The 15012-nt window shown below is 41.4% G+C and overlaps 1 protein-coding gene across 7 annotated transcripts in view; it reads right to left on the bottom strand.

Moving 5' to 3' along the window:
• sorcs1 (sortilin-related VPS10 domain containing receptor 1) overlaps window positions 1–15012 on the bottom strand; it is a 194768-nt gene that overhangs the window by 96252 nt on the left and 83504 nt on the right. For all 7 annotated transcript variants that reach the window (XM_085460487.1, XM_085460488.1, XM_085460489.1 and 4 more), the window contains exon 2: window positions 11700–11767. In XM_085460487.1, the coding sequence (XP_085316613.1) occupies window positions 11700–11767 (68 nt within the window). The remainder of the gene's footprint in view (window positions 1–11699; window positions 11768–15012) is intronic.

Raw genomic sequence — 15012 nt, 5'->3', positions numbered from 1 at the left:
GATTCAGCCTCCAGAAAACAATTTCTAAAATGATCTTGGACAAAGATCAGACTGGTCGATGCCAACATATCAGCAAAAAGGATGCTATTTACTGTGAACAGCGGCATCAAATTTGCAAATTTGTCAAAGAACTAAACGCTATAAACAAACACAGAAAATAAATAAAAACCACAAAATCATGTCAGCACCATCAGCTATCCACTAAATCATTATTTCAAATGTCTGTCTGAATTTCACTTACCTGTGCATGCTCTGGATGCTACAACCATCAGTTCATCTTTTTTATCATTTTGAAGCCATAATGACAAAGATGAAAGACTCAAAACTTCCACTTTACATTTTCTCACATGACTGTGGGGTAAATGTCACAGTTTGACACAGGATTCAAGCCCACGAGTGAACTGAAGGGTCAGAAGTGGCTCACACGTGTCTGTGTGGCATGGCTGAGCCAAACACAGAAATCTGAGTTCTGCAGAAATTATGAATAAAATAAAATGGAGCTGTATTTTCCCCAGGTCAATTATACATGTTTAAATTCTTAAGTCAACTGAAGCCAGATTGTCCTCAAATATGAAAGGAAAACTGAGGAACTTGCTGATTTATTTTCTCGCTGAGCGATCGATGCGTTCACTCAAAGAAGCTAGTAAGAGCCAGCCTATCCTGACTTCAGTTCCCTTTATTCCAGCGTATTTCACGCCACCCTCTGAACTGCATTCAGTAAAAAACAGATATCTTGTCTGACATGACTGGCAAGCAGAGACACTTCATCATTTCTTAAACCTCATTTACATAGAAGAGAGTTATAAACCCGTTAAATCTTCAAATGACGGCTAAAATATTCAAATGTTGGTCAAAGTGCTAATGCGAAATTTGTCTTCTGTCGTATTTTTGCATTTCAGACTATCTCTGAAAGTTTGAGCGACTTATCTGAGCTGTCAGCTCTAATTTATTTTGAGAGGCCTGGGGCTCAATCAAGGAGCTATTCTAATTCCACATGAAGATAGAGAAAAAGCCCAAAAGCATACAAATCTTTCAAAGGCAGCAAAGACACCGGAGAATGTCTTGAGTGACTTCAAATAAAGCAATCACTTACATCGACTGATGTGGGAGTTTTTCTGACCGGCGTGTTTTCTGTGGCGCCGTTAAATCCACACTGAAGTCCTTGTTTAAAGGGTTTGGCGATTTCTGAGAGAGCGACACTTGAAGTTTACAACCAGCCGTGAAAATATAGAAATATTCATGGGAAATTGGCAATTTTGTCTCACTCGGTAACCCTTTGAGATTTTCTTGGGGCTAGTTTCCATGGTGAGCAAATGCTTTCCCATCCGATGAGCTCTTCTGGAGGGAGTCATTTCCGTCATTTATCAGAAACCATCAACACCTAAGACCGCTGGACAATGACATCATCGGTCTATTGATCGGCTCCTGTCACAGAATCACTTGATTTAGGGCCCGGTGAATCTGAACATGAAGCAATAAAATGGCGCAGCCCCAGCAGATCCCAGGAAGATGGAAGCTGCGTTAAATGAAAAATGATAGTTTCTGAAGGACGATAATTCTGAGCGAAACTGTCTCGGTGGGGACTTCTCAGATGCTGTTGGCTGGTTTTGCGTGTATGTAAAGAGCAGCTCTGACCGCTCTGTGCTGTGAGGACGTTAGCTCCTCAGGGGCTGCAGGTGAGCAGCTCCACACCGTCCACACGCTGGGTTAAACAAAGGGGGAATTAATGAAACGCCGTGCGAGGACACCAGAATGATATCAGTCCTATTACGGCGATATGGCTCAGTGAGGAAAATGGATTCGGGATATGCTGGGAGGATGACCGAACTCCTCCCCATTAAATCTTGAAACACACTCTTACACACAGACGCTCGATTAAAAGCCTCAAACCTCCTTTAGTCAACGGTTCTTTTTTTAACTTTCTCTCTAAAACAGATTAAAATTATGTCTACAGCTGCATATTAACAGACTTATTAGATGGAGTTTCAATTAGAATTTTCAGAGTATAGTATAAGTTGATACGCAGCCACTAGACATTTACATCCTCCGTGGGGATTTTGATTAATAGCGGTTCAGAGGATGGAGAACTGCAGGCGTCCCGGGATAGTTAACGTGAGGTCACTCGCTGCATTAGCGCGCTTAAACTCTGCGGCACCCTTTGAAACACTGGACAAATGGCAGCTGAGCTGAACGATCCAAGATGAATTTATGAAACCTTCAGCGCGCTTGCACAGTATATCTTTTGAGTAGCAGACTGAATCATAGCCTTTCCTCCCTCGCTCTATATCTGCAGTCCCTTTCCATCATGTTACTGCCCATCAGGGCTGGTGGCAAACTTCCACACTTAAAGCTGCACCGGGCAGGATTGGTGTTTTTTAGGGCAAGAAAAGAACAGTCTGACGCTCTGGACAGAAAAGTTACTTTTCAGTTAAACCTTTTGTTTATACCAACATGCACACCCCCTTAAGAAAGGATCACATTAAACTGATTCCACCTTGAGAATATATTCATGCTGCTGGAACCCACTGAATAAGGACAGAGCAGCCTGTTCTCGTTCCCAGGGTGTCCACATCTCCTGTTCTTCAAAGCTGCTGGCATGTCACAATCACAAGGTTTTATTTATATAGCGCCGGTTCATCTAAAGTCATCTTAAGGCTATTTATGTTACAAGGTAAAGGCTTTACAATATTAGAGTGAAAATCCAATAATCAGATCATCCCCTATGAGCAAGAACAGTCTGAGGACAAAACTCCCGTTTAACAGGAAGAAACCTTAGTGAGGGAGAGCCATCTGCTGTGACTGGTTGGGGGTGAGGCGAGGGGGAGTTAGCCAGTTCAGTAATTACTAATGATGGTTTGCAGCAGTCAACACGTGGAGAGTGAAAAAGGGGAGTGGAGAAGAAGAGCTCAGTGCATCATGGGAAGCCTCCAGCAGCTTAAGCCAATAGCAGAATAACTATCCGATGATCTGGGGTCACCCAATCCAGCCCTGACTATATGCTTTATCAAAAAGGAAAGTTGTGAATGCAATCTTAAAAAGAGAGAGAAGGTCTGTCTCCCAAATCCAGACTGGAATCTGGATCTGATAGCTGGAGGCTTTGCCTCCCACTTTATGTTTAGAGACCCTCTGAACCACCAGTAAGCCAACAGTCTGAGAGTGAAGAGCTCTGTTGGGAGAATATGATCTGTGAGATCATTTAAGATATGATGGGCCTGATTATTTGAGACACTGTTTGTGGGGAGAAAGATTTTAAATTAAATTCTGGATTTAACAAGGAGGAGAAGCCAATATGGGAGAAATGTAATTTCTAGTCTCTGTGAGAACTGTAGCAGCAGCTTTTTAAATTAACTGAAGGCTTTTCGGGGAGTTTTTAGAGAAACCTGCAAATAATGAACTTCAATAGTCCAGCCCAGAAATAATAACTGCACTTTCTCCAGAATCACTCTGAAAAGGATGTTTCTAATTTCAGTTGTACAGATGAACAAAAGCAGGGCTTTATTTTCTTTAATTTACACAGAATGTAGTTTTCACTCAAAACTTGCAACGGACCCTTGGTGTGATTTAAACACAGTAAATAGCAATGACAGAGAGTGATTCGCTGAGTTGCTGATGCTCGTTTTTGAAACCTAAAGATGTTTTCTGAGCCTGAACTAAGGACGCTCATTTATCTGCCCACCTGAGACTGGCTGCAAAAGTGAGTCATCCCTACTTCTCATCTTCAAATGTCCAACTTTGCAGTTTTATAGCACACAAACAAAACATGTTGGACTCCCTGGATGGCTTCTGCCCTCATCTTTAAGCTGTGGGACTGACAGGTGTCCTGACAGGCAGCTGCAGCTGCTAGCTAGACTTCACCTCTACTAACCTGGGTCACTGGACTGGACATCTCAACCATGTTTGTGATTTCAATGCCTTTTGGAGCATTTTAATGGAATTATCTGAGAAATAATATGGCTTTCTGCGTGATACGGACTGTCCAAAAAGCACCCTGGTGCGTTTGATGACCCTGGTGAAATCCACAAGCAGAAATGTATTAGCTAAACAATAAAGCTGTTCTATATACTACAAGTATCACTGAAGCTTTGAACTCCACATACTCTGTATGTTGGCAGACGTCTGAAGTAGGTAAAGTTGTGCCAGAAACTTAAGCTCTGCAGAGGAAAACATCCATAAATCTGTTTGAAATTCACAGGCAAAATGTTACCACTGCATATCGTCAGAATAGTAATCCAGCTGAGTTACAGTGGCAAGAAATTATTACTTTAGAGAGCATTATATTAAATCTCTGCTCTTTTATTTGGGCTTCTGAATTCTGAGTGTGTAAATGTGCCGACTTTATGATCCTTTGAAAGATGACACAATGGTGTGAGGCCACATTTCAAGGCTCAGATGACTAGACACTGGAAACAACACAGAGGAGTACATAATTCCTGGAACACCGACACTCACCATCGGAGAAGGTCAATGAACCTGGAATTGTAACTAAAAACAAAAAACTGTTTTTACCAGGCGGCAGCATCAGGGCTGAAACACCAAACTGAAAGTCCCAGAAAGTGCAGTTCCTGTAGTGGCCACTTGAAGCCGTCTTGAGGGTGTCTACATTTTAAATACAAGCTAAAGTTACTATATGGTGTTTGGGCCTTATGCTCAATCTTTAATTGGATAAGTTGAGGATTTCTGAAGGATTATTATCAGTGTTTATTGGCTGTTTGTTGTAATGTTGCTGATTAGTTTCTAATTCCTCTCTGGTGTGATGATGTGGAACATGCGCTATTAATAATTCTCACAAGCATCTCTTTGGATAGACTCCGACCTCATTAATTGAGGACTTGTAATTGTGAAATTGTCACAGACTTAATGTGTTTAAGTTTGAGTTCAGCTTTGTTGGCAGTCCAGCCTTCGCTTTAGAGGATTGTCTGCTTGGTCGGGGGTCAGAAACCTTAATTATCAAAACAGACATTTTTGGGTAATCATTAACCAAGAAAAATAGAACTGCAAACCATATTTGAAAATCATAATAAAGCTGAGACAGTCTATTATCAACATTATTAATCGATGAAAATAATTAAACTCTGTTGTGTGCCATGAATATTTGATACTTTGTTTTATATTTGATACTTTAACATGTTTTTGCTGTATTTTATGAAATGATAGACCTGAAAAAAAAAAACTTTTAAGATTTTTTTTTGTGGTAAAAAAATCATTTTAGATCTACTTTGCAACAGAGGCTCTAAAACTATGAAGGCCACTGCTACTTGTCTTTGTGCGAACAAAATTCAAAGGTCCAGATCAGTGTTTGGCAATTCAGTTTTTTCAGTTGAATTCAATTTTATTTATAAAGCGCCAAATCACAACAACAGTAACCTCAAGGTTCTTTATATTGTACAGTAGATCCTACAATAATACATACAAAGAAAAATCCAACAATCACATGACCTCTTATGAGCACTTTGGCGACATTGGGAAGGAAAAACTCCCTTTGAACAGGAAGAAACCTCCAGCAGAACCAGGCTCAGGGAGGGGCGGGGCCATCTGCTGCGACCGGTTGAGGTGAGAGAAGGAAGACAGGATAAAGACATGCTGTGGAATATTAACAAGTATGATTCAGTGCAGAGAGGTCTATTAACACATAGTGAGTGGGAAGGGTGACTGAAGAATAATAATAAAACCATAGATCTGTAAACACAACAATACACTGGTTGTTCAAAAAGAAAATTACATTACAATTTCCATCCAGATTTTTTGTTTGTTTCTTGTAGATGACGCCCACAGCTATGGAAACCCAAGACCAGCTGATTGTGTCTGCTGATTTCCAGTATTTTGTACCAAAGCTCATAGATGTTAAACATTTGTAGCAACAGTGTTAATATGTAAACAGAAGTGGTGCATGTTGCCCCCCTCAGCTGAATAATCACCACTTGTTAATGACCATCACCAGTGTTGGGTGTTGTTACTTTGAAAAAGTAATTAATTATAGTTACTAGTTACTTCTTCAAAAAAGTAGCTGAGTTAGTAACTGAGTTACAAGATTCTAAAAGTAATTAATTACTTGAAAAGTAACTATTTCATTACTTTAAAAAAATGTTTAACCCTCTGGAGTCCAGGGTATAATTGGCCATTTTTAACTACTTTTGAATTGTACCTCTATATTTCACCTTTAAAAACTATTTCCTTTGCCTTGTTTGGTATCATCCTTTTCAGCACAACCTCACGTGTCTGAATTTACAGTTATGTTTTCATTTTGACATACTGGTGTTAGGAGTTGGGTTCTGGTTATGTGGTGTTTTTTGTCTGTATGTCTTTTTTGGTGCCTCCCTTTTTGTAGGCGGGGCAGTGAGTCACTGAACCTGGCACACCTGTTACTCATCAGCTGCATTCTTCAGAAGTGTTCTTTAGGAGCTACCTGACAGAAGACTAGTGTCGGAGTATTGGCGTTTTTGGAGAGTCTGAAATTCTGCCCCTGCCTGCTGGAGCCGTTGGATTATTTCTGGTGACTGTAAGGAGTTTTGGTTCCTCCCTAGGATTTTTGCCTCGACTGGTTTGTTTTCCGTCTGGAGGTTTTGGCATTAAACAGTACCAAGTAAGCGCTCCAACTCTCTGTAAAGTTTACTTTAAGCTTTTCTCGGTTATCGGGCAAAACCCTCCTAATTCTCGTCCCTCTCCTTTTTTAGATCGAGTGCACTACCTGTGTGTGTTTCCATCACCTGCACGTCCTGGCTCCACGTCCCCATTCATACACTGTTGGATATACTTTGTCCTTGTAAATACCCCCCCTCACTGTAAATAAACTGTCTTCACCGCAACTCTGCCTCTGTGCGTTCTGCTCCCTGGGTCCATCTGCATTTGCCATAACAAATGTATTAACACAATTGATCTAAAAGCAGACAAAAAACATAAAATCATAGTAAAAAAAGTTATATTTTTTACTGTAACAACCACAAAATGTTTATTGAATCATATTTCATAACTTTAAATGCAAATATAAATTGTCAATTTTAAAATCATACGCACAAGTTTTGCAAACAAAGTTATTTGCAGCCATTTACCTTTTGCCCTTTTTTTTAAATAACCATTTCAAACTATTTACATAACAATCAGCTGTTCCACATTCAATAAGATGCCACACAAATTATTTGTGCCACTCCAAAAATTTCTGTTGATTATAAAGGAGAACATCACAGCCTGATACCTGCAGCTCTGACAGGTCTCTTTTTCTGCTGTCTGTCTCTGTCTCTCTCTCACTCTTAAAACTTCCCCCTCTTCCTAAACAACCAAATGTCATGTTGCCATATCATTTTTGATTGGTTGACATGGTGCAGAGAGGGCTTGCTAGCGCTGTCCTTAGACGTTAAACGTGGCAAAACTATTGAGGAAAAAACGCCACGTATATATTGTTTATCATGACTCTGGTTTTAGTGGCCTATCAACACAATTTATAAACTGGTATATATCACCTTGTTGCTTTGTCATCTTAAAGTGGTCATGTGATTGGCTTGCCACGACTACTTTGTTCTTCCTCAGTCAAACAGCAGCACTCATGCGATTGTTTTACCCCCTTTGCGCCAGGTGTTTGTGCCAAAAAGTGATCGCCGCCCGCAGGAGCGCGCGCAGCTGCTTAAAGCTGTAGCGCCCAGATTACTTACATAGACAGCTACTTCTGTGCAACTGATATAAAATGCTGTAAACTGAAGTCTGTTTGTTGAAAAATAGTAACGCGACTGCACCGCATTTTCTTGTTAGTAACTGTAACGGCGTTGTAACGATAGAAATAGTAATTAGTTAGATTACTCGTTACTGAAAAAAGTAACACCGTTACTTGTAACGCCATTATTCCCATCACTGACCATAACAGACAGTACTGGACAAAAGGAAGAAAAAAATTCCAAGTCCTTATTTGGGACCAGGCATTTGGGTCTTTAAGACTCCCTTCAAGCCTTCTGTATCAATAAATGAAGTGAAAACAAACATAGAAAAACATCTAGTTATATCAAGGCACATCAGTGTGAGGCTTTTACTTTATTTGTCTGTTATTGCTATAACAGGTTGACAAGCACCCATCACATCACATGACAGATATACGGCATGATGAAGTTTCAAGCTGTTACCTCATGCTGCTATTTGGGGCCGCAGCAGGCAGAGATGCTTCAGACTCTGTAAGATCTTCTGGATTGCCGGCAGAGCAGCGGGCTATCTTAAATGTAGTATATGTGGCTTTGCTCCACGCTCTATCTCACTGACTGTAAATTGTCCACTAATGTTCTACACTCTCATTATCCTCTTCACTAGCTCAAAATGTGCATCATCTGTTCACTCATTTGTCTTTCTGTCAATCTGTCTGGCTTATCCACATGCACCTTTAATCATGTGTCCATTACAAGAGGCTCTGTTTTCCCAACGTATCAGATTTATAACGATGTCAGTGAAGCGTCAGTAGCAGATGCACCATTACCAGGGTAATGCGGTAGCGGGATCTGAGACACAAAGCTACAGCCTCACTTGATCCTCTATGAGGTACGTGCAGTCATATAATGGTACATTTGCTATAGCCGTGCATAAGAGCTTAAGCCTCGAGGCTGTCTCTGTGGAAAACTGTGTTGTTATTCTGCAAACCAGATGGCTTTTTACTCCACAAACGGCACGAGTAAAGACAGACAGTCGAAAAAATCATTTAAGCATTTTAGAATCAGAGTTAATTTCCATCCTTCACATTTCCATTGGTAAAAAAACAGCAAAAGCGACACTCTGGGGTCCACTTGTAAAGTTTTCACACAGAAACACAAACACAAATGATTGGTCGCACATATTTGCTGAAAACAAAACTAATCTCACCTCTGTTTTCAGGCTAGCTGGTACTCTCCAACACTCAACTTCAAAAAGGCTTGAAATATTCTATTACCTGTTTGAAAGTTCATAACTTCAACATAGAGGCAGGAGAGCAGAGCAAATAACCCACAAACTTTGGTGAAATTGACGATAATGACAGTGCAGATGCTGAAGACACAGACAGGCTTGAATCCTGAAGCCAGATTTCCTTAATTTTGACTTACAGCAGATCAGCAGGTGCATACTAACTGTGGCAGACTGGTGCACAGTAATGTTGGCCTTGCACTCACATGTAGAAGAACAACTCTACTATGATGTAACCGAATTATAGAAACTGAGGTACAAGTGGATCGTTGGCCCACTGGAATCCTGAAGTGTCTTGATGGTTCAGGTTATGACCATGCCTCTGCCACTGTGGAAGCTAAAGTGGAGAGCAAAATACGATCAAGTCTTACTTTAGGACTATTGTTTATTCTAACCAAATGCCAAAATGTTCTGTTTATTCACTGGAATGTCATCATTTGATAACTATAACCATGGAAATACAGCGAAATCACAGAATTCCATGTGACTCACACATACAGTCAATCACTCAACTCATTACGTTTATAAAACACACCTGTCCACAGAATCAATTATCAGTTTCTTCCATTGCAACCTGTCCACCAACTCTGGGAAGACCAGAGAGCTGTCCAAGGACATCTGGGACAAGATTTGTAGTATGACCCAAAGAACACCATCGCAACAGTCAAGCACAGAGGTGCAAACTTTAGGCTGTTTTTCTGTTAAGGGCACATAATGGCTTCACCACACAGGAAGGCCAATGGATTTGACCATTGGCCTTCCTTAAACTCTTGGATGAAAACTTGCTTCCCTCAGTCAGAACCCTGAAAATGGGTCATGGATGGGTCTTCCAGCATGACAATGACCCAAAACATACCACCAAGGCACATTGTGTGTGTTTGGGATCACTGCCATGCTGAAAACTTGAAAGCATATCAGATGCTTTCCAGCTGGTATTGCTCTGTAGATCGAAATCTGCATGACAAATTTGGAAATCACTACAGTTTAACCAGGTGGGCATTTTTAAAGTGCGTGCTGCTGATTTATATACTCTAGACAAACTATAGTAATCCAATTGCTTTAATTTACTGCGCAAGCTGGTCTGTGGTGTATCAGGAAAAATGAGTATTAGTCAGTTCTTGTGTTTACCTGACTTTATGTAGATGACTCAAAGTGAGGTTTTGAAAGCACAGAAGGTAAAAAATGTACCAACATACCAAAGTCTGTTCAGGGTTTTTGTTTGTTTGATTTTTAAATAACCTTGGACGTGTGAAATTTAATGAACAGACCCACAAAATCAAATTTAGATGTACCATCTCGAATCAGCCCAACCTTCATGACTCGGTATACAGGCGCACTTCTCTGAGAGTTTTAAAGTTTGATATTCTTTAAAGAACTGAGTCCATCAGGAAAGTGAAAGGTGCAGGGTGGCGTTTCCTGTCATCACACGCAGTGAACAAGCTCTCGATGCTTTACATTGTTACAGTGAATATAGTATAAATTCACAGTATTTAGTGGAACTAACATACAAAATACTTGATTGTTTCTTTAACATATCACAGAGAAAGAATCTGTGTCTGACACTTGCTGACACTCGGTATCATCGCAAGACAAGGATCAGCTTGTTTGAACACTTTGCTGAAGCTACATGAAGTTAAACATTCAAACTCACGCTGCTATATTTTTATGGCTGCAACACTACATCAAATGGAAATACTCTGGATGTTTTGTGCACGTCTCCCTCGTAATTCTGTCTGACACGCAGTCTCTCTTATCGCCACTGGAATTTCAAATCAGTTCTGTGGTTTGGAATAAAGCTCAACAGCAGAGCTGGGAATCCAGCACAGTAACCGTCAAGCTACTGTTGGATCTTTGCACACAGGTGAAACTGTAAAATGAGGCTTTTTTCTGTGTGTGATTTAAATTGAAGCTTTTGTTACCATTTCACTTTGAAGCTTTGTCGCCATTTAATTTTTGCAGTTCAGTTTCAGGGATCTTACACAATTATTCACACAGAAGCTTTACAATCTTTTTCCTTTTAAATAAAGTAAAAAATCAAAAGAAGAGATGCCATGCACTGAAAACCTCTGATGATTATTCTTGTTTGTGCAGCACGAGTTATGGTGAGCAATTACATTCAGTTTTCTGCAAACTTCAGAAAATTGGTTTCCATCTAGTCTGAGACTTGGCTCAATTACAGAAAATTAAGAGATTCTTCATTTTTGTTTTCATGCTATTAACCGTCAAAATTCTCTCCAAACAAAGATGTGCTTCTGTCCCAGCTTCTGAATTTTTAAGTTGACTGTTGAGACTCTTTTTCAGACATTACATACACCCCATTTCCTAAAAGGCATCTGCAAATATTACATCAGACTACAGTCTGAAATGAGGCTAGTGATTTAAGTTAGGCTACACTTGTAACAAGGCTGGTCGAGGTAATTTGCCGGATAAGACCACCAGCTCCACTGGCAGTGATTAGTGACTTTCATGTGAGGGATTTTTGATGCCCACAGACATTAAAACCAACCGAGGACATTGCTGTTAAGGCTCGCCAATTAACAGATCTTTCTTTCCCTTTCCTTTTTTTTTCAGGCTGTGAATGTTTCATTAATTCACATTATGAGAACTTTGTGAAAATTGGTTTCACTTATTCCTGCGAACAGAGCTGGGAGCAGCTCAAACCCCCGTATTAAAAACATCAGAAGTATATAGAACCGCGTTCGGTCCCCTTTGACCAGTTTGTTGTGTCAGGCTCTGCTCTGCTTGAGGCTTTTCTGAAAATGTCATGAGCTCATGTAGTGTGATAAGCTTACCTCCATAATGAACTCTCGGTCACGCTGTTGAGGTTGAAGTCAAATAGTTTGGTCAGCATCAGAATCACCTAGAAAACAAAAAAGCGTTGCAATTAGTGGCCTATGCAGACTTATTAATCCAGTGAGTGGTGGCATGTCAAACGGCAGCAGCGTGACACCAACGCTTTGAGGAAGAATACAGTTTGGCAGAAGCCATAAGTCATACCCCCTCCACCAAGTCAGCCTCAGACACTAATTTTTATGTATACTGAAACACAGGTTTTTGTTGTGACTGTATAACATAGACCTGACACAGAAAAAGTCCTGGTGTGTTCTTTCTCTGCCTTCAAAACCAAGTTTACCTGCTGTGCAGCTTGCCTTGAGTTTTGGGTGCGTTATGCTAGCAGATGCTAATGTGGACTCGAGCTGATGAGCGTTAGTTAGCTCAGTTCAGACTACAGTGACATCATTTGAGGACAGCTCACTCTTCTGGTGTTTGCTTTCCTAAAGAGCAGGAAAAGGTGGGAGTCTCCACTTCTGCTCAAGAGGTTCAGGAGAGCGAGCAGTGAAAAAAAAGAAACTTTTCTGGGAAGTGAATGCAAGCTCTCTGCAGCTTTTCAGAAAATACACATGAATCCGTTTCTTTTCACATAGTGGCTAAAAGCAAATACTCAATCTGACCAGGATGTTTTGCAAACAGCGCTACTGATTTCCATACCTGCTTCTATATTTATTCAAATGGGATTTTGGGACTACCGGCAACACATGTACAGCCAAACACAGCTTTTGCATGTTGTGCTGGTTAGCAGTTTGACTTTATAGGTTGGACGGTGTGCTCAGGAGATTGTGATTGCGATCTTTTCTCACTCACTTCCTGTTGTGCCATTTGTCTCCCGCAGATGTGGCTTGAAATCGGTTTAAATTAGAAGAGGAAAGCAGGGAGTTTCTCCACAGAGCCCATGCTATCTAAACTACTCCAGCCAATAGTATGATTAACTGCTATCACTAAATCACTTTATCAGAGCATTTCCAAAATTAAATCCATCCATCCATTTTCTGCCATTTATCCAGGTTTGGGTCAGAGGAGCAGCAGTCTAATCTCCACCACCTCCTCCAGCTCTCGTGAGATACTGACGCATTCTCAAGTCAGCAGAGAGACATAATCTCTCCAGTGTGTCCTCAGCCTGCCTCATGAGGTCTGCTTTTAGCAGAACTTTTCCGAAACACCTCACCGCCTTTTTTTGCCCTGACTACCTTAACTGGCCCCTTGCAAGCCAGCCTGAGCCCCGACCCCCTTAAGAGGACACTAATTTATAATAATAATGGATTGCATTTATATAGCGCTTTTCGAGACCCTCAAAGCGCTTTACAATTTCTGTCACTTATGACCCTGATCGTCTTTGTTCAGTCACTAGCAGCTGGTAAAGGTTGAATCATAAGTAAATTAAAAGCTCTGTGTTCATGCATAGCTTTGTTTTTCCCACAGCAGGCAGCTAAAATATCAGCATCACTACAAATGTTCATTCTCTTTGTGGAATAACCACAAGACACCTGATCTCCTTCACCTGACGCAGTCACTCATCACCGAGCCAAAGTTGTGACTTGTCTGCAAACCTCATCCTAGCCATCACAAACAGTGAAGCCAACCATAACTAAATTACATTTCTCTAGCGTGTCCTCAGTCTGCTTCATGAGCTCTGCAGACGTCTCGTGTTTCCTGTATTTCTTTATGAACAGAACTGGGAACAAAGGGCAGCCCTGGTGAAATCCAACAGCAAGTGTGCGCAAGAGTCTGACTCCCTGAGCAGCCCTCAGAGCACAGCACACCCCAAGAGACGTGGCCTCCAAGTGCATACAACAAACTCCAGCACGTTATTTGTCCCATCATGGACGATTTGTGAAACACGGGGTGTCGGCGTTGGAAGCGTACATTTAAATGTAATTTAATTTCAACACCACCCATATGTGTGAGCAGCTTCTTCTGCACACGCTGCAGTTGCTTAGCATGATCGTATCTAATTGTTTCAAAGTCATTACTTAATCGCATAAGGCTGATTCTAAACGCCATAAATATTCCTTATTCCGCTCAGACCCCGAAGGTGCCAGCAATGAAGAAAAGTGGGTCAGCTAAAGTCTGGGGGGGAAAACAGATTGTGAGTTTCCGTGCTGCTTTACTTCTTTTACCCTTTGAGCAAAATGTGATGTTTCTGCCTCTGTTTACTTTGTGACTGGAGGTATATTTGAAATGGATAAAACTCAGAAGAGGCAGGAAAATGTTCTCAGGGAGCGCCGCGGTTTCACTTTAATATACTCTGTTTTCTAACAGTTGTGCTGAGTCCTTCCTTTTCCATGCCGTTTCCTTTTGATAAAGCTGTGTATTTTGCCGTGACCTTTCCATTATCAGATAACCCCTATGCATTGTGGGTAACAGGGCGCAGCAGTCTAGTTATATGAGGTGGGCGACTCTACCGGTTGTGTATATCTAAATATCTATTCACGTAGTGCATTGTTTGCGACGGCCTGGTTCATCCTTATCTCTGACTTTGCTGTCAGGGATATGTGTTGCTTCCCACTGCACACGCTAACATAAAGAACTTAAATCTGTGTAGTTTATACTTGTTGCCTTTAAGACGTACCACACTGTGCTAGACCAATATCCAGCTGATTCCCCTCGGCCTGACTGCCTTTGATACCTCCGCACTGCCTGTTACGGAGGCAGCAGCTGAACCGCCGAATGACTTGTGTGACTTTGTGAAACAGCTCCACCAGCATGGGGTTCCTGTGAGTACAAGCAGAACAGATGCACCTTGGGTAGCAGAATTACATCGCGAGGTTGGGGCTCCTGTGATCAGGCTTATTAAGTATGCGCTAACATCTGCAGCCCCTGAAACACTCGAAACGTGCGGTGCACTTGGCCGACCCGCAGCTGGCGGGGTTTCGGTGTCGAGGATGTGTTGTGGAAAATAACCGTCAGGACAACAACTAGTAAAAAGGCATTGATTAAGAGCGGTTCAGGAAGTGGCTGGCTGTTTTCAGTGTGGGGAGAATTGGCCCGGGGAATGAATAACCTTAAATGTCCGGACTAGACCTTTGCATGCTAATGACTGACCAAGTCCATTTAGCTGCCCAGCTGGAGGCTGAATTCACAGCCGCGCCACACAGTTTCCTTCTTTCTCTCTACTCGCTCTCTTTATTTCCTTTCGTCTTCACTTCCCAACACTGTTTCTGTGTAGGAGAGGGAGAGAAGGGGGGAGGTGAAGGTGAGGGTAATGATGCAATTATGTTTTTAACATCTCTGAGCCACTTTGCTGCGTGTTTGTGTACGCGCCTGGTT

Source organism: Copadichromis virginalis, linkage group LG6 (genome assembly GCF_057382275.1).
Source record: "Copadichromis virginalis isolate Kocher_CV1m ecotype Utaka linkage group LG6, C_Virginalis_male_GT1.1, whole genome shotgun sequence".
Taxonomy (NCBI): Eukaryota; Metazoa; Chordata; class Actinopteri; order Cichliformes; family Cichlidae; genus Copadichromis; species Copadichromis virginalis.
This window is presented reverse-complemented; position numbering and strand designations above follow the sequence as displayed.